Source organism: Canis lupus, chromosome 6 (genome assembly GCF_011100685.1).
Source record: "Canis lupus familiaris isolate Mischka breed German Shepherd chromosome 6, alternate assembly UU_Cfam_GSD_1.0, whole genome shotgun sequence".
NCBI lineage: Eukaryota > Metazoa > Chordata > Mammalia > Carnivora > Canidae > Canis > Canis lupus.
In genome coordinates, this window is record NC_049227.1 from 38,061,071 (window position 1) to 38,086,724 (window position 25,654).

General features: G+C 52.3%; 1 protein-coding gene across 4 annotated transcripts; it reads right to left on the bottom strand.

Moving 5' to 3' along the window:
- Positions 1-140: 140 nt before the first annotated feature.
- NAA60 (N-alpha-acetyltransferase 60, NatF catalytic subunit) lies at positions 141-25,151 on the bottom strand. Of its 4 annotated transcripts, none has more exons than XM_038540583.1 (7): positions 24,978-25,150; positions 9,764-9,982; positions 6,699-6,828; positions 4,927-5,023; positions 3,882-4,116; positions 2,318-2,667; positions 141-1,551 (listed from the first exon to the last, which is right to left on the bottom strand). In XM_038540583.1, the coding sequence occupies exons 2-6, from the start codon at positions 9,871-9,873 to the stop codon at positions 2,511-2,513; spliced, it is 729 nt and encodes a 242-aa protein (XP_038396511.1). In that variant the 5' UTR covers positions 9,874-9,982; positions 24,978-25,150; the 3' UTR covers positions 141-1,551; positions 2,318-2,510. The 4 variants fall into 4 exon arrangements, with proteins under 4 accessions (XP_038396511.1, XP_038396510.1, XP_038396512.1 ...); XM_038540582.1 differs by having other exon boundaries at positions 9,764-9,879; positions 24,978-25,148; XM_038540584.1 differs by lacking the exon at positions 24,978-25,150 and adding an exon at positions 23,995-24,356 and having other exon boundaries at positions 9,764-9,879.
- Positions 25,152-25,654: the final 503 nt, after the last annotated feature.

Below are 25,654 nucleotides of genomic sequence, written 5' to 3' on the forward strand. Positions count from 1 at the left end.
ATCAGCCCTTTCAGCTGGAAGCCATCCTTGGAACTTGGCAGTGGATAAGCAGTTCCTGAGCTGCCGCCCTCAGCCATGGGGGCTGCGTCTACAGGGGTGGGGCCCAGAGGGCAGTGAGCAAGCACTGGAAAGACAAGATGTGACCAATTAAAGGCTGTTTATTTCTAATGAGACAAAACACTACAATCTATTCAACAATGGGCTGGACACTGCAGTGATTGGGGGCAGGGATGGAGGGGCAGGGCGAGGCCTCTGAGCTCGATTATGAATAATGTCCAAGGCAAAACCTTCCAGAAGACTCTTCCTTACCCCTCGGGGCAGAAATAAAAATCACACAATCACCACTGATTCAGATTAGAACACCAAGCTGAGCCTCAGCATGACGCCAAGGTCAGCGCAGAGGTGGGGACAAGTCACCGCAACATGGACCTCTCCCCAAGAGGCACCGCCAGTCAGGAGGTCGAAGGAGAAAGAGTGCTTCTCTTGCCCAGGGCTCGCCCTCGTCCTCATCTCGAGAACACCGTTCTCCCACTTTGAGGGTGGAGGCGGCCCCAGGCTGTGCAGTTCTGAGGGAGGGGAGCATGACAGCACCCAGGCCCCCTGCCTGTTGCTCTCCCTTCTCCTCCTGCTCTCAGGCTGGCGCCCGGTGGCCATGGCTCCAGGACACTGCAGCAACACTGGGCGTGACTCTGCCACCCCCTCTACTCTGGAGGGCAGGGCGGGCAGCAAGCAGCTTTGGGGGATGGAGGTGAGGGTGATGCCAGAAGCAAGTGATGTTCACACGCACACTTCCTGGCACTGACAGCCTCTTTTGTCTCGGCCCCCAGGGACTGAGGGGCCACAAGGCACGTAACAGCCCCCAGCCCCGAAGGCAGGCCCCACTATCGACACCAGTCTCAGCTTTCTCCTGTCTGCATCTTAGAGCTTCAGCTCATGGATTTGGGGGGGTGGGGAGGGGCCCCGGAGGAACCTCACTGGCACCTATCCTCAGCCCAGCTCCCGGGGGCAGCCCAGCCCAGCCAACATCCACCATGTGATGGACAGTTCCGTGCTCGCCGGGACCATGTGAAGCCCTGGGCAGGAGGCCACCGCAGGGTGGAGAACTGTTCCATGATCTGACCTCCCGCATCAGAGCCCTGTGCTTGGGTGAAAAGCCTTCTGGTTCTGCCCGCCAGGAGCCAGCCCCTCATGGAGAGACAGGGGCTGTTCTCCACATCCGAGGCTTCTGTAGGCTGGTTTTGGATAAAGATCTGGCATTCCCTTGATTTCACTCCCTCGTTGTTCCAAGGCTCCTCTGTCTTTAGGGTCAGGTCTGTCCATAACAGTTGGGTTCCTTCCTTCCAGCAGAAGTTCACTCTGGCTTTGAAGGAAGGAGCTGGAAGGAATGGCAGTGGAGGGGAAGGGGATGGAGAAAGAAACAGACCACAGTGAAGGCCGCCACACCCCAGCCAGCCAGTGGGGCTGGTGCACGCTCGTGGAGGCGGAACCAGGGCGCAGGCAGAGGCGGTGGTTTCCCGAGGTTACCAGTAAAGGAAGGAGGGCTGGAAGAGCCTGTGGGAAAGAAGAGGGGAGCAGGGGTGAAGGCCCCGGGAGATGTCCTGTGCTAGCCCATAAGGGGCCCTGACTGCCCCGAAGCACAAGCTCTCTGTGGCCTGAGTCCCTCCCAGTTCCCACACAAATCAAGGTGCAGATGGGGCTTCCAGCCCAGGGGGTCGTGGAGCACGCTGCGTGAGTCAGCCCCAACCACCAAACTGCTCTGGGCTGTGTCCGTGCACAAGGGGACAGCCTTGCAGTCCCCATGACCCCTTCTGGCCCTAAGGTCTGAGGCCAGCTCCCTGCTGGCATTTATGGCCCTCAGAAGTGGCTGCATCTGAGCAGAGCTCTGGTCTACCGGGCACCCGCTGTAAGCCGCTGCTGTAAGGGGGGACCTGGGAACATGGCCATGACACAGAAGCATCAGACACCCCTCAGGAGGGGGGCTGAGTGGTTGGGTGTGGCGGTAGGAGTGGCTTCATCTTCTGGTTCTTTCTCATTTTTTGAACCTTGTGGATGCATTCTTTTTAAAAATGTAGTTCAGGAAGTGAAAAGACAGAAGTGCTGGCCAAGGGCTCAAAGACTCTGCTTTCCTTCCGGCAGTTTCTGGACGTCAGTCAGGCTACTCAGCTCCTGGTACTACTTCCCGACATCCCTGTGCAGCAAGCCCCCATGCAGGCCGCCCTTCTGTTTTTATTGCTGTGTGTGTCATGGGCTTAATTTCCTGGTACCATCATCCCACTGGGCTCTGCTCCCCTCTTCCCCACCACCTGCTCCAGTGTACCTGGCAGAGACCAGGTGTGCCCCGCGACGCTCTGCTCTGAGCCCGCGTAGCACCGGGCCTGCAGCTGGGGCAGGCCAATGGGCCCGGCAAGGGGCCACCAGCTCCTTTGCAGAGGACAGAAGCCAGATGGCCAGGTAGGTGGGTTCTGCAGGGTGCCGAAGGGTGGGGCCTGATGGAGGCTGCCCAGCGGGCATCACATGGTCCGGCTGTACTCGATGCCACCCTTGGTGGAGATGCTGGACCACGGCAGGAAGCTGCAGAGCAGGCTGTGGGCCTGGCGGTAGATCCTATGCGGGATGGAGCAAGGGCTCAGGTTTGCTAGTGCGGAGCCCAGGTGCTGAATGTAGTCCGTGGGGCTCTGTTAAGGAAGATTCCAACTGCCTCACCTGCCCCACACTCTGGGTGGCCGTCAGCAGGGGCCCACGTGGTGATCTGCAGGACTGCATGCAGACGGAGACCCAGAGCCTGCTAAGCCTTTGTGGGGTGCTGGAAAGCCTTGTCAGCCAGAGAGGCCTCCACTGTGCAAAATAACAAAGAGTGGCATCTGAATACAACAGGACCTGCTGGGAGAGGCCGCAGACACATGGACACCCAGACCAAAGCTGCTGGACAGGGACTGGGTGGCAGGCGCCAGGCCTGGTGGAAGAATAAGCGTTCTCAGTCCACTCCCATCCTCAGTCATTAGACAGCAGAGCCTCATCCCTGTGAAAAGGAGGAGGATCCACGGGGCCAACCTTGGATACCTGGGTAAATTCTATCCTCACTTAGTTCACTCCTTGCTCGGTTGCCCTCAGGGTATCTGGGGCCACAGCCTCTATCAGGATGTCTCCTGTCTCCTGGCCTCCCTCCTTCCGCTCTTGGACCAGAGAGGGTTAAAGATGAGGGAGCAGGGGAGGGACGCAGCTCTGGGTCACACGCCTTAGGAAAGGGAGGTCTGGACCCAGGCGCTGCCAATAGCCAGCAACTGTTTTCGCCCTGCTTGTGTGTCTTCTGCGCAGCCAGCATGAGGCCCTTGGATGGCAGGGGCCTCCCGTCTGACCAGTTCACAGTTATCTGTTCTGGGCACCGGAAATGGGAGGCTCTCCATCAGTATTTGTTGGATGGGTGGATCATTGGCCAAGAGGGTTAAAACCTCTATCTTGGGGATCCCTGGGTGGCGCAGCGGTTTAGCGCCTGCCTTTGGCCCAGGGCGCGATCCTGGAGACCCAGGATCAAATCCCACGTCAGGCTCCCGGTGCATGGAGCCTGCTTCTCCCTCTGCCTGTATCTCTGCCTCTCTCTCTCTCACTGTGTGCCTATCATAAATAAATAAAAATTAAAAAAAAAAAAATTAAAAAAAAAAAACAAAAAAAAAAAACCTCTATCTTGTGCCAGGTGAAGTCTGAGGAACACTGAGTACAACCAGATCTACCCACAACACCATCTGCTCAGGAAAAACGGCCCCGTGAGCTTGGCCTTGTGAATCACATGAAGGCAACGTGACTCTGGCACATGGGCCCTGTCCCCACGAGCCACCCTTGTGGCTGGGAAGCCACATCCCTCACCCTTGAAAAGTAAAGGATATAGGATTGTCCAGGGAGGGTGGCCGCCGTTGATGTAGAGGACATAGGTGAAGCCATCTTTGAGGACCCCTCGGATGGAGTAGTAATAGGGGAGATAATGATGTTGCTTAAAGTCTCTGTTTTCGTAGAAGTTTATTGCTGTGTTGTTGGTGGTGAGGACATGCAGGTAGATGGCTTTGCAGTGGTCCTGGGCGGTGGTTGATATGTGATCCTTTAAACTCTCAAGTAAAAGGGAACCTGCAGAGAAGGGGTGACAGTCACACAGCAGGGCAGGCAGGCAGGCAAGGAATGTGAAGCAGACAAGGAGATAACCTTGCCAACATCTCACAGATCTCCCTGCCATTGTATCAAAGATGGAACTCCTATAACCACCCTGTCAAAGCCCCTAAAATCCCGCAGCCAGATGGAGGTCATCAGCTACAGACCACCGGGTGTCTGGAACCATAGATGGGGGCCAGGTAGCTCCCTCACAGGGGCTAGGCCTGTGGTGGAGACTCACTAACCTTTCAGACAACAGAAAGTGCAAATAGGAGCCCAGGAGAAGGTAGGGCAGACAGGCCTGGGTCACACAGGAAGGCTGCTGCCCACTGGCTGTGTGGCAGAGGGGGGAGTTTGGAGACAGGCCTGGGGCACATTCCCTGTGCATGAGGGCATCCAATAAATGGCAGCTGGGACTGTTTTTTAATTATGTTTTCTATTTTTAATCAAGAACACCTTTTGACCAGACATAAGCCACGTGTGTGGTGGCCGGTGTGGTAAGAGGTGCCCGTTCCCTGACGAGGACATTTGGGCGCATTACGCATCTGATCGAATCAGATCTGAGAACGAGGCCATTGCCCAGAGACCTGGCGACAGGTGCAAAGAGCACAGGCTGAAGGCCAGCGGAGCGGAGATAGGGCAGGCGGACCTGCGGGCAGGGGCGGGCGAGGAATGTCCGCCAGGGCAGGGGGATAAAGGACATTATGGGCAAGTCACCAGCACATGGGAAAGGACCGGACATGGTGGCTGGAGCATACGTGCCACACACTGCGAGCTCGCGCCCCTTACCTATGCCGTGCTTCCTGAACTCCTTCACTACTCCCAGACTTAGAATGTATGCAACCTGTGTGTCAACAGAGAAGGTGGAGGCTAGAATATCCCCGTCCTGAGGGAAAAGTCAGATATAAAGACCGGTTAATGGCTGAGGCACATCTCACATGCTGATTCCCCAGCCTTGACCTCTGGGGGCGGGGTGCGGGGACTGGAGGGGCAGAGTTTAAGAGTCATCCCCCCACCACACACACACACACGCACACGCAGAAACGAGAGGGTGCAGGTCCTTGCAGCACATGGTTAAACTAAGGACACACACAGACCGTCCCTCCTCCTGAGGATGTGTTGTGGACCTGACAAGGGGCAAGAGTACAGCGGTAATGGGGAGGTGACTGTGCCACATGGGCACGTCCTGGGCACTCAGGACAAGACAAAGTTTGAAAAAGTTTGCCTCCAGGACCCTACGCTGCCCCCCTACATGGTCTCTGAGTAAAGGGAGTGGGGGCTCGAGCGGCCCCTCTATGCCCTGTGCTGCCCACAGTGGGCAGAGCAGCACCCCAGCACACCACCCCATCACTGCATCCTGGTTCCGGAGACGGAATTCTGGCCTGACGGCGAATCTGACCACCGTGCGAGATGAAGGAGAAGAATAAAGCTCAGGAGGAAGCTGGGACTTAAAAGAACTACCTTTGCCCGAATCCAGTCACGAGCAAAATGGGGTATACGTGAGCAGGTCGGGTCTTTCAAAGGCAGACGTCCTTGTACTTTAAAGAAATAAGGGCAGCCCCGGTGGCTCAGTGGTTTAGTGCCGCCTGCAGCCCGGGGTGTGATCCTGGAGACCCTGGATCGAGTCCCACGTCAGGCTCCCTGCGTGAAGCCTGCTTCTCCCTCTGTCTGTGTCTCTGCCTCTCTCTCCTCTCTGTGTATACTCATGAATAAATAAATAAAATCTTTAAGGGAACCCTGGGTGGCGCAGCGGTTTGGCGCCTGCCTTTGGCCTAGGGCGTGATCCTGGAGACCTGGGATCGAATCCCACATCAGGCTCCCGGTGCATGGAGCCTGCTTCTCCCTCTGCCTATGTCTCTGCCTCTCTCTCTCTCTCCCTGTGTGACTATCATAAATAAAAAAAAAAAAAAATAATAATCTGAAGCTCAACAGACAGAACCAGCTGTCGTGCATTTTTCCCTGTCCTTGGAGTAAACACCCACATGGTCGACGCTGCTCAGTCTCGAAGACCAAAATAATTAGGCAGCATCTTGGCCCAGGACGATCACGTGCAACATGTTTGTGGCTGTGGTCTCGAGCTCTACACTCAGGGCAGAGCTTGCTGATGGGGGCCCCACAGACCTCAGGAGTCCTTACAGAGACCTTGGAGAGCTCGGTGAAGCCGAAGAAGAAATGACATATTCCTCTATCCTCACAAGCCTCTAACCAGAACTAGCATGTCCTTCAGCCAATCACAGCACAATTAGCTGTTTCTACAAACCACCGATCTTCCCAGAGCCCCTGACAACTTTGGGGGTTCTCAGAGTATCATTTACACTCCTCTCTATTTTGTTTTCTGGGATTTTTTTCACCCTTCCCTACTGTGAAACGGCAGTGGTTATGAGGCCTGCGGCTAGGTCTCTCGCCGAACGTGTGTATCACATACGCACAGGAAGAACCAAATAGGCGGGAGTCTCCTACTCGGTGTGGGCTCCGAGGAGAAAGGGCCACAGAGCAGGCAGTGATTCGGTCACAAGCCCGCGCAGTGACAAGACCACCAACTCCTCGCCACACATACTCACTTCCTTATGTATCTTGGTCCTACTTTTTATTTCAGCTACTATCATTCCCACGATGGCGCCCCTGTAGGTCGCGGCGAGGGAAAAGAACTTCTTGTTGGAGGTGATATCACGATACCATGAGTCTGGGTACCTGAGGAGGAGAACAAACGCAAGTTGTTTGCAAAGTTCAAGCTCAACTAATGCGGGGCTTCACACAGTGGAGCCACAGGGGACCCTGGGCTGCTCTGCCCACTGCTCCACGGCTGATAAGGAGCGTGTCCTCCGTTCAGCCTATACCAAAGGGTCTTCTTAAAGCAGTAATCTGTCTAGACGCAACTGGGAATTTCTTTAAAAAAATTTTTTTAAAGGCTTATGGGGTGGGGGGCAGAGGGAATGGGAGAAACTCAAGTGGACGCCAGGCTGAGCCCAGAGCCCAACACAGGGCTCGATTTCATGACTGAGATGACAACCTGAGCCAAAACCAAGAGTCAGACACTTAACTGCGCCAAGGCGGGACTGGGAATTTCTGATGGGAAAAATGATTCTACTATCATTAGAGATGAGAGGGAATGATTCTACTATCATTAGAGATGAGAGGGAATGATTCTACTATCATTAGAGATGAGAGGGAAAAAAAAAACCCTCTGATGACAATCTCTCCATGAGACCAGAATGTGCAGGGGCTGCTGGATGGGTTAGGACTGATGGCCCTTGCTGGCCCACAGACACCTAGGACATTCCCACAAATTCTGTTGAGTCTTTTTGAAGACTGGGGGTGTGGGGAAGGCCAAGTCGCAGCTGAGCGGCATCTGAGTTCCCGGAGCCTCCCTGGGCAGGGATGGGGACAAGCCCTCCGGGCAGGTTGTGGCCAGGGTTGTTAGGGGCTACTCACCCAGACCCCTACCCAAGGGAGCAGGGAAGGGAACATTTAGTGCAAAGCCCCTGGACAGTAACGAAAAGGCAGACTCAGCCACAGCGAGGAGACACGGTCAGGAAGGCAGGGGCCCTCAGGGCCTAGGGGTGTGTGGGTTTGATTTTTAACTTGGCGTAGATGTAATAGGTTGGCCTGAGATGCCCTTTCTTGAGACCAAGAGCTGGGGAAGGATGCCATACCCTCAAGGTGACAGAGCAGACAGGTCCTCTACTCGGCTCTGCTCCACAGAGGCCACTGACCACCCACTGGAAGGTTCTATGGGGCCTGAGCATCACTTGTACTCCCTCCCTGATCCTCCTCACACTCATCCTTCTGCCCCCAGAGTGTCCGGCCAGCACAGCAGCCAGGACTCGGAGTGGCCAGCACGCAGCCCATGGCGCTACAGTTCACCCCACCATCCTTGGAACCTGAAGCCTGGGTGCAGGCTGTGAGAAGAGGCAGGCAGGTCGGGCGCCCCTGGAGGCGGAGGCTACAGCCCAGCACGTTCAGTGGGCTTGAATCCAAGCAAGTTCTGGGCTGCGAGGCGGCAGCGGCGGCACTGCTGGCAGAAGCAGAGCACCCTCCGTGGCCCGTCAAGCCGCTGCTGGCCCATGTCCCAGGGGCTGAGGCGACTCACATCCCAGCAGAGACAGGAGGTTCGCTGGTCGCCTCCACCTGCAGCAGGCTAATCCACCAGTCTGCGGCGAGGACGTGCGGAAACACGATCCTTGGCAGAGTCTAGTTCACTTTTAACAGGGTGTGGTTTTGTTTTGTTTTTTTTTGAAAATAATAAATTCTTGTGATGAGAGCTCAAGCCTTACCATCTGCGCAGCTTCTACACATACGTATATACAGCAGCATTCACCACGTCGGCATGCTGCACCTTACACTCCTAGGGCTTGATCTTCTAGCTGCCAGTTTGTGAAATAAAAAGCCTGCACCTGGGGGATCCCTGGGTGGCGCAGCGGTTTAGCGCCTGCCTTTGGCCCAGGGCGTGATCCTGGAGATCCGGGATCGAATCCCACGTCAGGCTCCCGGTGCATGGAGCCTGCTTCTCCCTCTGCCTATGTCTCTGCCTCTCTCTCTCTCTCACTGTGTGCCTATCATCATAAAAAAAAAAAAAAAAAAAAAAAAAAAAAAAAAAAAAAAAAAAAAAAAAAAGCCTGTACCTGGGATCCCTGGGTGGCTCAGTGGTTTACTGCCTGCCTTTGGCCCAGGGCCTGATCCTGGAAACCCAGGATCGAGTCCCACATCAGGCTCCCTGCAGGGAGCCTGCTTCTCCCTCTGCCTGTATCTCTGCCTTTCTCTCTGTGTCTCTCATGAATAAATAAATAAATGTTTAAAAAGAAAAAAAAAGCCTGCACCTAGTTTTCCCACTGTGAGCGCTGTGCGTGCACATTAGCAACAGACAGAACCGCAGCTGCCGATACTCTGCTCACCACAAACTACTGAAAATACCCTGCTACACGGTTTATAGCCTCATAAGCTTTTTTTATCTTGTACATGTTTTTAAATAAATGCAGGATTGGGATACACACTGTTTTCTAGTTTCCTTTTTCATTTATTATCTCATTAAAAAAATTCTTATCAACAAATATACCTCTTCAGCAGACTTCCCCTGGCTGAGTAACAAGCACTTGTAGGCACAAACCCCAACATGTGTAACCCAGTCCTCACCATTATGGTATTTAAACTGATTCTCATTTTTCTGAATTGTCAATAGCACTGCACTGACATCTTTTTTTTTTTTAATTTTTATTTATTTATGATAGTCACAGAGAGAGAGAGAGAAGCAGAGACACAGGCAGAGGGAGAAGCAGGCTCCATGCACCGGGAGCCCGACGTGGGATTCGATCCCGGGTCTCCAGGATCGCGCCCTGGGCCAAAGGCAGGCGCCAAACCGCTGCGCCACCCAGGGATCCCTGACATCTTTTTAACTAAAGAATCTCAGGAAAGGCCTTCTGGGGACTCTCTGCAGGAGGGTCACAGTGAGGTGGAAAGAGGCTGAGGGCAGTCAGGGAGCCAGGCCTGGGGTCCAAGACAGGCAAGGTGATCCTGGGCCACCACGGCAACTCCAGGTCATGCTGGCCATCACAGCAAGTCTCCCAGCTCTGGTTCCCCTCCCCCACCCCTCCCAGCTGCAGCTGGGGACAGTGGGCGCCATTCAACTTACTCGATGGGGAACCAGTCGCCGCAGAGATGCTTCACGGTGTCTATGTCATCGTGGCAGAGGAGGCGCAGGCTGACCTCACTGAGGGCGCTGGACGGCACCACCTCTGTCATTCACACCTGCAGGGAGGGAAGTGGCGTCAGGAGGGCGGCCACGCCCCCTCACAGCCCACCAACCAGGCACTGTCACCGCATGCTACTTCCTCCTCCTCCTCATGCTAACCTGTGAAGCAAGCAAGACAGGGAAGCTAGTATTGTCCCCCGTGGATGGACGTGTCTTCAGCAGCTGCACAGAGTGTGCTGTCTCTCAGCCCCAAGCACAGGTGGCACAGTCGCCCCCACTGTAGAGGAGGAAACTGGCTGCCCCAGCCCATCCCGGCTCCTCCCTGGCTGGTCTCACGTCAACATTCTGTTGCTGTTTCTGCTGCCACAGAGAGCCTCCAGCCCTACACCCTGACTTCTTCCCACCTGGGTCCCATCTGGGGCGGCCGGCCTGCTGGAGGCCATGGATGGCCTGCACTTTGGTGGAAGTGGCACCTGCTGGATGGGCTGCTTCTCCTCACTGACCAGGCAGACAGACTCTTGGGCAGGAAGAGAGACTGGGAGACATGCCAGAGGTCAAAGTAGGAGTCAGGAGTTGCCAACAACTCTTTTATTTAAAATAAATAAATAAAATTATATATATTTACTTATTTTACTTATTTACCTATTTACTTATATTTAATAATCTATGAATACATAACAAAGGATCCCACATTCTTGTCTTTCAACAACCTCCACACAAAACATGCAGCTTGAATTTGTGACCTGAGCTTGCAAGCCAGGTGTGCGCCCTGCTAACAACTCTTCTAAGTCAGGAGAGTATATTCAGTCCAGGCTGCGACACAACACCTGGACCCCCAGGATTGACTGAGTGTGCAGAGAAAGGCAACCCTGCCAACCCAGGTCCAGCAGCCCCTGGTCCCCCAAGGACAGACCCCCAGCCTCTAACCTCGATATGAAATACACTAACCACCTCAGGGTTCCACCTAAAATGCTGGGCCTGGACCCAATTGAGCCCCCAGGCCTAATTGTAGGTCGAGGGTGCCAAGATGTCTAAGAAACACAGAATGAGGGGTATTCCAGACAACTGGCCTGGTATCTTCACAAGATGAAGGTTATTAAAAAAAAAAAAAGTAAACCAAAAGAGGCGAGGAGACCTACCACCAAATATAATGTGTAAATCCCTACTGGGAAAAAGAACAAGTGAAAATAACCCTCTGGGGAAATGTAAACACAGGCGGGACAGCAGCTGATGCTCTGAAGCTGTTACTGACAGTCTTGGAAAAGGAAGGGTGTGATCACGCAGGAAGTCTTGGGAGTGAGGCACCGTGAGATCGGAAACTAACTTTTAGTGTTTCAAGAGATTCTAACTACTGAGGAAGCAAACACGACACAACACTATGAACCACTGGATCCAGGTGTTAGATAAGACAATACAGGAACTTACTGCCCACACGTTCAATTTCTCTACACGCCCAAACATTTTCATAACAAATGGTGGTAGTGGCAGGACCCTGAGAGGACAGTCATCACCAACCACCTGAGCTTGCTCTAGAAACTGGTTCTGTGAGTGTGCACCAAGACAGTGCCAGGGATGCCCAAAGGTCCCGGGGACCTGGACCTCAGCCCTCAGCACTCAGCCAGCCCAAGCAAGTGCCTGCGACAATCCTTCAAGGTCACCTGCTCTGGCTGCCCTGACGTCCTTGGTGCCTGGTTCCCATGAGATTTCAGGTATTCCCGGTCTCCAGGGAGGACCTGTCCTAATGCGCCAGCTGCCAGGGGCTGAAAGTGACCCCGAGGCTTGACCACTGAGATGGTGGTGCAGCTGCTCACCCTCTAAGCCCTGGACACAACCCCAGCATGCTCTACTCAGCAGGAAGGGCTCCTCTGAGGGCCAGTCGGGGGCTGGCGTCCCCCTAGGACCATGTGCTGCTGAGCAGTCAGGCCAAGGGTCACCTGAGGGCTGGCTGAGGGCAGGAGAAAGGGGAAGTACTACAGGAGCTCTGTGGCTCTGTGGCCACACTGGGTTCTGTCTTTGCAGCGCATGCCAAAATCCCAGAGGTGGGTACCATGCTACAGACTCTTGGGCAGGAAGAGAGACTGGGAGACATGCCAGAGGTCAAAGTAGGAGTCAGGAGTTGCCAACAACTCTTTTATTTAAAATAAATAAATAAAATTATATATATTTACTTATTTTACTTATTTACCTATTTACTTATATTTAATAATTTATGAATACATAACAAAGGATCCCACATTCTTGTCTTTCAACAACCTCCACACAAAACGTGCAGCTTGAATTTGTGACCTGAGCTTGCAAGCCAGGTCAAATACTGGCTCAACAGCTGAAATGAGAGGGGACCTGCTTTCTCCTCCTCCCTCCGTGTTTTCAGCCAGTGCCTGCACACTGCCTATGTGGGGTCTGCAAGGGGGGGACCCCTCCCGTGGCCCTCCTGGCAACACAAGGTGCCCTCATCCAGGGCTCTGAGTGGGACAGAATGGGATGTTCATAGAGACATGGGTCTGTTCCTGCTCAAAGCCTGGTGAAGCCCAACAGGTCCGGGGTCAGGCAGCAGCGGAGGTACCGCCTCCACCTAAGGAAGAAGTGGCATCCCTGGCAGGAGCCCTGCTAGAAGACCTGTCACTTAGAAGAGGACAGAGCTGGTCTTGGATTCAAGATCTTGATGGAACCCCTGAAAGCTAAGCTGACCCAGACAAAAGCCTCTTTCTGGGCAGGACAGAGACAGTCTGCAGTGTTGACAAAACAAGGGACACGGGCAGCCCTGGTGGCCCAGCGGTTTAGCACCGCCTTCAGCCCAGGGTGTGATCCTGGAGATCTGGGATCGAGTCCCACGTCGGGCTCCCTGCATGGAGCCTGCTTCTCCCTCTTGCCTATGTCTCTGCCTCTCTCTCTCTCTCTATCTCTCATGAATAAATAAATAAAATCTTAAAAAAAAAGGGGGGGGGGGACACAAGCCCTCACAAAAGTTAAAGTGAGAGGCTGCTGGGATATGGCAAGCCCCAGCTGCTGGGCTGTATTTGAGTTCTTAGTTCTAAACACAAAACAAAACCGGAACACCAACCAAACAACAAAGACTATCCTCAGACTAGGCACATCTGACCTTCCCGTGTCACTTGGTGTTTCTTCTTTCTTGAGATGCACCTTCAAAATCAAGACCCAAACCAGCCTGATCTCTAGGTAAACAACAGCTTCACTAACTTGGTTCCTGAACAGTGGGGCAGTTCCAGGGCTCAGCACCCGCATCTACAGCTGCTCACTCCAGCACACATCCCTGTTGGTATCCAGGACATGGCCTGTGGCCCAAAACATTCTGGTGTGACCTCAAGGATCTCACGCCTCTCCAGTGGCCAGCCACCTCTTGGGAAATGGGACTGGACAACCAAAAATGGCAATTCCTGAGTTTTATGAATCACCCCTGTCCAAGATACATCCTAGCGGTCACTGGATAGGATGTGGTTCCCCAGTCATCCCAAGCCAAGGGCTGTTTTGTCCCATAGAACATGAGTGCATGGGTTAGAGGGGTCTGCCCACCAAGAGCAGGATGGACTCTGGCACTTCACATTCGGGTACAAAGTGCTGCTCTCGAGGAGGTTTCTGCACAACCCCCAAAGCGAGGGTAACCCTCCCTTCTTCCACAAAAGGGGTGGAATCAAACACTGAGCCTGGCCTTGTCTCTGTCTTGCCCTTAGCCAGCCAGTCTCTCGGAGTCCCCTCTAGAATATCCAGGGTTAGGTCCCTCAGGACTGCACTGAGGCTGCAATGAGCTGCTGATGGCAAAGGGCTGGGAACCAAAGAAGAAATGCCCGTCAACGTGGGCTGCTGGTGCCTGCCAGCTGGTGACCACACAGTCTTGAATTTTAACACTGATGTCCTAAGTAGTTTTGCTCCGATTCCTAACTTGGGTGGTTGTTAGCTGCTGGTTCAGTGTTGGGAGTTCAGTTCAGACTCACCTCCACTGGAAAGAGGCTTTGCCCCCCAACCCTTTTAGCTGAATTCTGGATCCACACACAGTACCTCTGACATGTTAAAAAACAGTTCTCTGGCTGAACACATGTACAAAAAATTACTAAATGCAACAATCAAAGGTTTCATTAATCTTGTAAGGTAAGAGAACAGCATTGTGGTTGTGTAGAAAATGCTCATGCTCTTTAAAGAGATGTACAATGGATACACAGAGACAAAATGACAGGATGTCCTGTAATTTAATTTAGTTGGAGCAAAGGTGGCTAAATGTTAATAACTGTTGACCTGGATGAATGGCAGGTATGTCAAGTGGATGTTTGAAAATGTCCCAATTAATAAAGCAAGCAACCAACGAAACTTTTCCACAGACGCTGAGTTTTGGATATAGATGGGAGGTTTGCCAGGTGACCCATTTAAATGCCTCTGGCACCCTGTACCCCAAACTCGGAAAAGCAGCACCACATGCTGCAGCAACCACCACAGTCTCTGTGCACCTCATCACTAGAAGAGGGAGTTCTCAGCAAACCATGGCTCGTTCACTGACATGCACTCTGGATCCCAGCTGGGTTACAGGCCTAGTTCAGAGGGTTAACAGGCTCAGGGAACACTGGTCAGCACCCAAGTCAACCAAATCTCAAACTCCACTGATGTTTTTAGGATCGACAGCACACAGGGCACAGTTTTAGGAAGTAGCCTGAAGCTGTCCAAGATGCTCAGTATCAAACAGGGCCGGTTTATTTCTTATTAAGATTTTTAATGTATTTATTCATCAGACACAGAGAGAGAGTCAGAGACATAGGCAGAGGGAGAACCAGACCTCCTGCAAGGAGCCTCACGTGGGACTCAATCTCGGACCCTGAGATCACACCCTGAGCCAAAGACAGACACTTAACCACTGAGCCACACAGGCAACCCAACCACAGGGCCAGTTTAGGGTAATGCCCTTCCCCTTCCCCTTCCCCTTCCCCTTCCCCTCAGGGCCAAGAAAAGTAAGTACAGGAGTCCCTGCCTAAACCTGGAGCCTCTGGGTCAAAGTCAACAACCCCACATCATCCAAGGCTGAGGCCGAGGCCAAGGCCAAGGCCTGTCCCTCAGTGCAGTCTTTCCAGAGAAGGCTCCAGGGACAAGGGGGTCCTCTTCTCCCTATTCCAACAATCTTCAGGGAAAATCCTGGTGGACAAGCTCCAACACATCGCCATCTGCCAATCCATGTAGCCAAACAGGATGGTCTATAAAAATCTTTCTCAACACCCCTGCAAGGCCACAATCTCTCCTCTAAATCAAGCAAGGAGGGAGTGGGAGTGGGAGTCCACTATGGACTGTCAGTGGATGACTGCATCGACAAAATGCAGTGGACACTTAACCCGACACCTGCTACAACGTGGATGAATGCTGAAAACGTGTTGAGTGAAAGAAGCCAGACACTAAAGGCCACATTTATGATTCTAGTCATGTGAAATATCTAGAACAAGCAAATCCAGACAGTAGGTGAATGGTTGCTAGAGGCCAGCAGGATTGGGATGGGGGTGGGGATGACGATGGCTGTGGGGTTTCTTTTGGGAGCAGTAAAAATATCCTGAAACCAAATGTGATGGATGCACAACTCTGTGAATACACTAAAAATGCTGAATGGTACACCCTGTGTGGGTCAATTGTATAGCATGTGGGCTGTATCTCAACAAAGCTGTTAAAAACAAAAGTAATCCTGAGAGTGAATGTTTCTTTGGTGAACAAACGGATGCAAAAATTCTTTCTGAAGACAGTCACAGTAGATTCCAGAAAGAATCAGAAGCTTTCTAGCCTGCAAGTCAAACTGCAGGGACTCGTGCGGGTGCCCATGAGGGGCTGGCCTGGACCTGCCACCTGAGGTGTGGGGTTATGTGCACACGCACGTGCATGCATGCACACACATCTGTGCCAGCCCCAAAAAGGCTAGGGAGCCTGGCAGGAGACATGGATTCAGAGCCGAGGAAGAATCGCCCGCTCACCAAGGTCCACCTGGTAGCTTACTCCAGATCTGGGCCAATTTTAATTATTTCATACTCAAAGAAAAAAATCTGTCACTGTGTAAGAAGTGATCAGAGGAAGTTATCGAGTGTCAGACAAGAATGTCCGTGCTAGGAGTTTTCACAGGGTAGCAACTTAAATGCTTTTGAGAAAGAAAAGATCACGCTCAGATTCCCCCCAGCTCCAGCTGAGAAAGCAACACAAACCACAAATCACCAGATGAATCTGAAATCAACTTTTGGCTCCAATGTTTGGTCTGTGCCAGGAATCTCCAGGTCCTCCTCTTTCCAGGAACAGCTCTGTAGACTGTTCATCTGGTGAGAGCCCGGCTCGAGCCAGTCGGAGAAGTGGGGTGCCATGACTGCCTGCCCTCGCTGTTCTTGGCAGAACTCCAGGTGTCTCACTGGTTGTGCTCTACTGTGTTCTTGAGCTCCCATGGAAAGGAAGAGCATGACAGGACACCAACAGCATGCTCCCACTAGACCCTCCAGCACAGGGGACGGAATGAGTACAGGCACCCGGCAACATCAGCCAGCAGTCAGGGTCTGGGTGGTCAGACAGACCCGAGGCATCCGAGGAACAAGAGCTGCTGCAGCAAAGTAAGTGCCAGGAAGTGAGGCCTTGACCTGTAAGGCTGCCTGTGACAGGGGAGCAAGAGGATGGGGGTGGGACGCTTTCTGAGGGGACTGGAAGTTCTGTACGCAGATGGTGGTGGTGGTTACACAGACACACACATATACGCATGTGTTAAAACTCACTTGGTGCATCTTGCCCTATGTATACTAAACTTCTATAAAGTTGATTTTAAAGATTTTTAAAAAACTCTCTATGAAAAAAAAAACCCTCTATGTTGAAGTCTGATAGCAAAGGGAGAGATCCATAATAAATGAGCATTTCATGTCCTCGGACTTATAAATAAATTTTTCCCTAGTATCCTTGGGACAAGGCTCTTGACTAAAAGGACAGGATTTGCTCTGTTTGACTTTCAAGAAAAAAAACTGGGCTCCAAGATGCACAGCTATTCGTGGACTCTCACACTCCTATTAAAAAGTACTTCCATGTTTTCAAAAGCCTTGACTTAAAAATAGAAAAAAGAAACTTTTAACTAAGGGAAAAATGCAGCATTTATAGTGCCCAGGCTGTCCCAGCCCAGCTCCAGCAGGCGGAGAAAGTTCAGGAAGGCAGGGAAAGGGGGACTCCAGGGGAAGCCTGGTGTGGTCCCAGGAAGCACTGTCATCAGAGGTCAAGTTTACAGAGAGGGTGGCGGAGCATATGAGATGCTGGTGTGGCAAGAGGCTGGTTTAGATAGGGAGCAGTCCAGGCAATCCACCTCTGACACCTTGGTAGGAACTGGTAGGAACTCACCATTTACCCATCCAGAACTGTCTGCCATGTAGCAGTCTCCTATTGCTATGGGCGACTCTTAGGGCTTATGGGACAAGGCTCCTGATGAATGATTCACCAGACAACAGGGGCCAGTGGGTGAAGCCAGAGCACAGGCCCACCAAGTCAGGTCGCAGTTCTGAGCCTTCAGGTGCTGGTGGGACGTAGCACCAAAGCCTCAGACATGCAGGCCACCTTTTGGGACATTTCCATACACTTCCCTACAAAGACACAGATGCATCGATACAAAGTCAGGGGCATGTTGTACAGGGAACCCAAAGTTCTTTTGGGCTTGGAAGTTAAAACACGAAGCTGCAAAGGTTCAGGCTTCAATGAGAATTTCTGCCTGGGTTTCCTGGCTAAAGAAATCGATGGTGACAGAAATCAGAAAGCAGATGTGGCAATGGACACCAAGAAGGGGCAGAAGGCAACCTGCTGGGACGATGGTGATGTTCGGATCTGAGCTGCTGGCCACAGGGCAAACACTAGTCAGGGGCCAAGCTCTCTGCCAGAGGCCAGCGAACTCGGGGTGCCTGCACTCGATGGCTGGGTCCTCCTTCAGAATCTTGAGGGTGAGAATGCAAAGACAAAGGCCTCCGTGCAGTTCAGGGGAGGACATCTGGGATTTTGGAGCTCTGCTCTTAACCGTCACACTGTGTCTCAAGATGACATAGGTCTTATTTTGTTTAAATTTATTTTTCCGGGACACCTGGGTGGCTCAGTGGTTGGGCGTCTGCCTTTGGCTCAGGGCGTGATCCTGGTGACCCAGGATCAAGTCCCATGTCGGGCTCCCTGCATGGAGCCTGCTTCTCCCTCTGCCTGTGTCTCTGCCTCTGTGTGTGTGTGTGTCTCTCATGAATAAATAAAATCTTAAAAAAAATTATTTTTCCATTTTGTTTTACCTCCCGTCCAAGGCCAAATGACCAGATGCGGAGGGCATACGTTGAGAGCACTGCGCATGTCTGCCACCTGCAAGCCCCTGACGCTCCTCGGAAAGGCATTGGGATTAAGGCTGGTCATGACAGTCGAACAGAATCCTCTGCTTGTTCTAAGGACCGTGTCATGGCCTCAGCACCAGCGAATTTCCAGACAGAGGACTGGACTGTAGGCAGGTGGCCAAAGAGCTCTTTGCCTTTTGTGGCCTTACTAGGCCAGTGTCAAAACTGGAGAAGGAAAGCCCAGGTCTGGGGTGAGACAAGGATGAAGAGGAAGATGAGAAAGAATATGACCTGGAGGGGATCCCTGGGTGGCCCAGCGGTTTAGCGCCTGCCTTTGGCCCAGGGTGCGATCCTGGAGTCTCGGGATCGAGTCCCACGTCAGGCTCCTGGCATGGAACCTGCTTCTCCCTCCTTCTGTGTCTCTGCCTCTGTCTCTCTCTCTCTATGTCTATCACGAATAAATAAATAAATCTTTAAAAAAAAAAAAAAAGAATATGAGCTAGGACAAAGGAGGACACCGGAGCCAGGGGCCAGAGATGTGGAGCCATGAGCAGCCCCCATGGTCCCCTTGTCAGAAAGTTCCAGACGTGTCTCATGTTCCCGGAATAGAACATGAGGGCGCAGACGAGCCTCTGCTGCCAGCTCACACACTAGCAGGGAAACAGCGAGAGCACAAGGGTGTGGGGACCGCAGGTGTGTGGGCCAGACAGGCCGAGGACCCCTGGTGAAGAAGTGCTTCAGCCCCTCTGCTTTCTGAGATCCTGGCAGCGGGCTGCCCGACAGGGCACTAGGACCCCAGAATAGCGTTCCCACTTCAGGTCCCGTGTAACAACAAGCCACCTGTAAATAACTGGAGTTTTAGGGTCTGGGAATAAAAATATATGTAATAATCTGCATTCCTGACCAACAGCCACGACTGGACCCTGTCTAGGGCTCAAATTCAGCCAGGAGTACGTGTTCTCCCACAGGGAACTCCAGCGGCTGCCAGCAGCCCTCAGCACTGCGAGAGTGTACGTGGGTGTGTGTGTGTTTGTGTGTGTGTGTGTGGGGGGAGCAGTCAGCTAGTCCCTTTGAAAGGAGAAAGCACAGCAATAGGGGACTCGGGTTTTGGAGACCCCGCCTGCCTGCCCCCCGCCCCCCAGCAGGCCAGGCTGCCCGCCTCCGTGTTTCCATCTCTGCTGGGTTTTATCATTGGATGGGTTTTTACTCTGCCTCTCTACCTTTGCGTTTAAGATCCTTCAGAATCAAAGAGATGTTCATTATGAAAGTGGGCCAAATTTGGTATAAATTAACACTTGATCATGAGGTTAACATATTATTTTTAAAAAGTAATTTTACCTCCTGCCAGCATTTGCCTCTGGAATTACAGCAGATCGTCTATGTTCTTCATCACTCATTTCTGTATTTGAGCTTTTTTTTTTTCTTCTTCAACAGCTTGAGTTGTTTTTGTTTTCAGAAAAAAAAGACTTTCAGGTGATATGAGAAAATCATGAATATATTCTTATTAAAATTATCTCATGGGCTGCTTTTAATTAGCAACAACTTGGAAGTTTTATAGTGTCTCTGCAAATTCTAAGTAGAATGATTACCCATTTTGCCCTGAAATAGTCTCTCCTAGTGCCAACTTTTAGATCTTGGACCCCTGGAATAGTGTAGCATTTTGTGCACTGATACCAGAAATAAATGTTCTAAATACAGATTCAAAGTTGTAATGAAGGGATCCCTGGGTGGCACAGCGGTTTGGCGCCTGCCTTTGGCCCGGGGCGCGATCCTGGAGACCCCGGATCGAGTCCCACATCGGGCTCCCGGTGCATGGAGCCTGCTTCTCCCTCTGCCTGTGTCTCTGCCTCCCTCCCTCTCTCTCTCTCTCTCTCTCTCTCTGTGACTATCATAAATAAATAAAAATTAAAAAAAAAAAAAGTTGTAATGAAGCAAAAAGGAGGTAGTTGTAGATAAGGATGCTAACCGCACTTGTAAACATAAAGGGTTCCTATGTAATTCTTAAACAATTTTCGTGGTTTTATAAAATCCAATATAGGGGATCCCTGGGTGGCTCAGCGGTTTAGCGCTTGCCTTTGGGCCTGGGCGTGGTCCTGGAGTCCAGGGATCGAGTCCTGGGTCGGGCTCCTGGCATGGAGCCTGCTTCTACCTCTGCCTGTGTCTCTGCCTCTCCCCCCGCCCCCCTATCATGAATATAAAATTTTTTTTTTTTGGGGGTATGGAATATAAAAATTTTAAAAAAAAATCTTTAAAAAAATCCAATTTAAAATATTTACAAGTTTTAGATGACCACTTTTTAAAAGGTTTTAAAACAGTCCTGGGGCACCTGGCTAGCTCAGTCCAAAGAGCCTGTGACTCCCAATCTCAGGGTTGTGGGTTTGAGCTCCACCTTGGGTACAGAGATTACTTAAAGTGAAATTAAAATAAGACAATAACATTTCCCTTTTCTTGAAGGAGGTAAATGCTCTTGTAAACCTTTTTATTTTACTCTGAACACAGAGTAAAATAATTCATATGCAATATAAAGCAAAACTAGGACTCCCCTATTCACCCCATCACCAATAAAATGACTGTTAACGTTTCTGGTGTTTCCTACAAGAAAATGATTTTTTGGGGGCACCTGGGTGGCTCAGTTGGTTAAGCATTTGCCTTTGGCTCAGGTCACAATCCCAAGGTCTTGGGATGGAGCCTCACATTCTTCTATCTTCCTCTGTCCCCCACCTTGGTTTACGCTCTTTCTCAAATAAATAAATAAATAAATAAACAAACTCTTTTAAAAATGATTTTTTGCTTTTTTTTTAAATAGGAGAGGGCTTGGCTGGTAAGGGGCTGAGGGGCTGTTTGGGGTGGTGGGTATACAAGTATACTCATGCCAGGACCATTTGTAGTGTACTTTCCTATAGGCACACTTTTTTTTTTTTTTTTTTTTTAAGATTTTATTTATCCATTCATGAGAGACAGAGAGAGAGAGAGAGGCACAGAGACACAGACAGGGAGAAGCAGGCTCCCCACAAGGAGCCCAATGCGGGACTCCATCCCTGACCCGGGGATCATGCCCTGAGCCAAAGGCAGACGCTCAACCATGGAGCTACCCAGGCAGCCCTGTGGGCACAGTGAAATGGTGTTAAAAAAGGGAGGCCAGAGGAGAAACAAAGTAACCTGAAACCAAGACTAGAAAGCAGCAACAGTCTGACCAACAAGCCCTTCTGAAGAGTTTAAAGAGAGAAGGATGGTTGGAAAAAAACAAAATTGAAGTAAGCACCCACCAGCACTCCCATAAATACTATAAAAAAAGGTGTAAATATTATCCATCAACATTTTCCAGGTAAGAATTCTTTTCAGTACCTAAGGGACAATTACCCACAGACTCTATTATATAATGAAACTGCTTTCTTCTAATTCTTCTCAGTCATTTTCAAGATGGGCTCAAATTTCCAATACTTCACTGCCCAAACAGGTCTTATTGCAGGAATTCAGGAAGCAGAAAAGAGGAACGCAATTTGATTTTGAACAACAGTATTTAGCAAGAAATAGAACTGCAAGATTTTTTTTTAAAGGACTAGTGTTTTTTTTTAATTTTTATTTATTTATGATAGTCACAGAGAGAGAGAGAGAGAGAGAGAGAGAGGTAGAGACACAGGCAGAGGGAGAAGCAGGCTCCATGCACCGGGAGCCCGACGTGGGATTCGATCCCGGGTCTCCAGGATCGCACCCTGGGCCAAAGGCAGGCGCCAAACCGCTGCGCCACCCAGGGATCCCAAGATTTCTTTTTTAACGTGGTCTGTAAAAGATGACAATACTTTTCTCTGGCATGCCTGTGGAAGCACAGGGAACAAAGACTTTCTCAGCTGTCGTTCTGCATCCCCTTCCACAAGTACCTCCTCTCTGCTTGTTACAACCATCACTCTGTCTTCAGAAAGTTTACTTGCTGCACCAGGACACAAAATGCCACGCTGTCCCAAGGCCGTGGGGTTAAAAGTTGGCACTAAGAGTCCATTTTGAGGCACAAGGGGTAACCATTCTTACAATTTGAAGAGACATTTAAAAATCTCTACATTGTCACATTCACGGGTCATTTCGCCCCCTGCTACCTGCCACATGGGCCCTCCCTGTGAGGGAAGTCAGTCTCAGGTGAAGAGATGGGCAGTTTGAGATGCTGACAGAACAAGGGACCAGCGCTCACTCACCGTCACTCCTTCTCTCCCTGACCATCTACCTCGGCTCCGGGACCTGGCCACCTTGGCTGACTGTCACATGCATGCCGGCCTCTCTGCGGTGGGGCACTCAGGCTCCAGGAAGTTCAACTGCTGACCTGGGCCCCAAGCTACTTCCTGCAGAAAGTGCTGGCTCCCTGTTCTGACCCCCTTCCTATCATTCCAGGAACACCGAGCAACTGCCTTAAGGCTCACACCAGAATACTAACCGACGATTTGCTCATTGGGTTTTCTAATGCATGGGTCTCTCTTTAGTCAGTGGTGTAAAGACTTCACCTAACCCAGAGCTGGCCTACCAGCTAGCTCCTATCAGAGGCCATGCTAAAAAGAATGATATTTAGGGAAGGAAGCCTGATCTTGAAGTTATCAAAAACACTTAGAGATATTTGCTGGAAAAAAAAAAAAATCAGCATTTGAACTTAGCCAGAAAGAGACCCATGAATGAGGTCCAGCATTATTTTGCAGATCAGCATCACTTGAAAGCAGTGCACATGGACATGAGCAAGACCAGCTCTGACACAGAGTCTAAACCCCAAGCTTGCTTTCTGCAAACAACGAATGGAGATGGAAAAATCATGAGGGCTTTTGTGGATTTCTTCCAGAAAGATGTTGAGGGAAGATAATGGAGATAAAACTTAGATGTTGAGCAGCCACCATTTAAGAGAAGACATTGCCTGATAGGTAGCCAGCTCTCTATTCAGGTAGGAGAGCTGTCACCAACAGCTGAGACCTCTGGGCCATTTCAGCAGTGCAAAGACACATGCCACCCTAAATTCAGAGCTCTCAGGATTCTTCTCTACCCTGTGTTACCTGTGGCTGCTGCAGTGTGAGGATGCTGTGTCCATCTGGTCTAAATGCACCTCAGGTTGCTAGAAATCAAAATGCTGCTAATACTACATTGAGGCTCAGACTGTTCTGGGGCCAAGTACCCAGTCAGCAATGACAGCATCACCCCAATTCAGGTGTAAGTATCTTTTATCTCTCATATCTTTTAACATCCAGGAATTTTCTTCCATCTCAGGCTGAGGCATGTTGTTGCTAAGCAACTTCAAGTCACATCTGAAGTCTGTGTGTGGGTGTGGTTAAAATAAACAGGTGACAAAGCCGCTGTAAGTTACAGAGAGGCACAGACCTTTTAAAAAACATGCCTATACTTTTTATTCTGGCCTGTCAACACCACACCGTGCCTTGACTTTGTTTTGTACAGGTTTTAACTGTCTTCATAGAATCCCAGCCTGTCTGCAAGCTCAGTGATATGGAATTGCAGCAAACGGTGGCCCAAGGGAGAAGGAGCTCAGGCACACTGCCTTCTCGGGGCCTAAGTGCACAACGGTTGTGATCTACACAAAATCCTGAAACAGGGTTAACTGCAGACCTATGTGCACTGCCATGACTGATGATCTGTCCATTTGGAGAGATGGCCGGGACTTATATTTCAGCCACCCGAGTCTCTCGTGTTTAATCCCTTCTTCTCCAAACTTAAGTCAATTCAAAGATTTTTGTGAGAGAGAATTTGTTTTTGCTCCAGTCCTTTTAATTCAATGATGCTCAAGACTCCTCTTCTTTCTCCCTCTCCGGCCAAACAAATAACTTTTCACACCTATATCTACATCATAAGAAGTCACCACAATTGTGGTATTTCTGTAGATTACCTGGAGTCACCTACCTTTCCTGGGTTACTCATTAACCAGAGGTTTTCTGCCTTCAGTGCTCTGGAGAAACTTCTGCAACTAGCAATGTCCTCTCCAGTTCTGACACTCGGATTAACCACTGCCCGGGCACCGCAGGGAGCCATCGTGTGGGGCGGCAATCTCGCCTCAGAAGAACTGCGTAACAAGATTTTAGCGCTCCGGACTTGGCAGAGTGAAACAGATCAACGAAGCTGACAATGCCCACGTTCACTGCGGAGCAAGTCCGGGTCCTGTGCTGTCGGTGGTCCCGAGGAGGCCCACAGCCTCCCTCCCGATTTTCCCACGGGGACGCACACAGGTGCTCCGGGCTCCCGGTCTTCCCTGACAGGTGCCCGATCTGGTGGAGAAGAGGTCAGGGCTGCCGTAGGGTCTGCACCGCCGGCTGTAAACTACCAGACACGTAAGGAATCGACGTGTCTTAAGACCAGAAGGTACAGCTGAGGAGAGGGTCGGCGGCGACGAAGACGGAGCCCCAGGCTGTCACGAGTCCACAGCGGGGCAAACGGGTCGGCAAGAAGTACAATCGGCGCAACAAGTACCAAAGCAAAGGTCGGGCCAGGCGAACTGCTGACCTGTGAGAAGGCCAGGCCCTTCGGCAGGAGGGGGACCTGGCGGGAAACGGGGGCCCGTTCGACCTCTGGCCCCAGATGTCCACCCCCACTCGTCTTGGGGCCTGGCCGGGGGGCGCCCGGGCGAGGGGGGCCGCCGGAAGCGTGTCGGTCCTCGCCCCGCGGCCGCCCTGCGCACCCCGCGGGCCTCCTCAGCCGTGGCCGGAGCGAGCTCGCGCCCCCTCGGCCCCCCACGGACTCGTCTGGGCACTCCAAGGGGCGGGCCGCTCGCCCAGGCCATCCCGCGCCCCGCCGCGGCCGACTCGGGCCCCCGCCGCCCGGGTCCCGGCGGCTCCTCGCCTCCCTCACGACCCCTGTCCCACCGCAGGCCCGAGCCGGGGGAACCTCACCTCGGGCGGGAGCCGGCGGCAGCGGACGCCGTCGTGGGGCTCAGCGCATCCTGGGGTCGCAGGCAGCCGAGACGCGGGGCCGCGCGGAGCCCTAAACGAGTTATGTAACCGGCAGGGGCCGCAGCCGAGACGGAGGCGGCGGCCCGCGGCACTTCCGCCTCCCGCGCCGGGCCGGCGGCGCAGGCCGGAAGCCCATTGGCCGCCGGCCCCCACGTGGGACGCCGACGCCGCCGCTGCCATCTTAGGTACGGGCAGGCCTCCGGCGAGGGCAGGCGGCCGGCGGCGGCGACCGCGGCGCGGACTAGGCGGGCGACCCTGCGAGCGGGCGGGCGAGGACGCGGGTGTCGCCGCCCCGGTGGAAGCCGGCCGGGTCGGGCCTTGTGGAGGAGCCCCGGGGGCGCCCGAGGAGAAGATTGCTCCCCGCCGTCCAGCCCCGGGCTGACGCTCTGCTCGGTTGGGCTCGGGCTTTTCCATCCCCGGAGCCCGGCGGCGCGTCCAGCCGGGGAAGCGTGGTGGCCTGGACCCGGTTGGCGGGCAGCACCTCCCCTGGCGCCCGGCGACGCGGCCGCCGGCCAGGCCGTCTCCGCGCACGGGCTGTTGAGGGCTGTCGCCGTGCCAGTGGGCTGGGGTCGGTTGCGCTCAAGGTACAGGATCGAACTCCAGCTCTGTTACTAGGA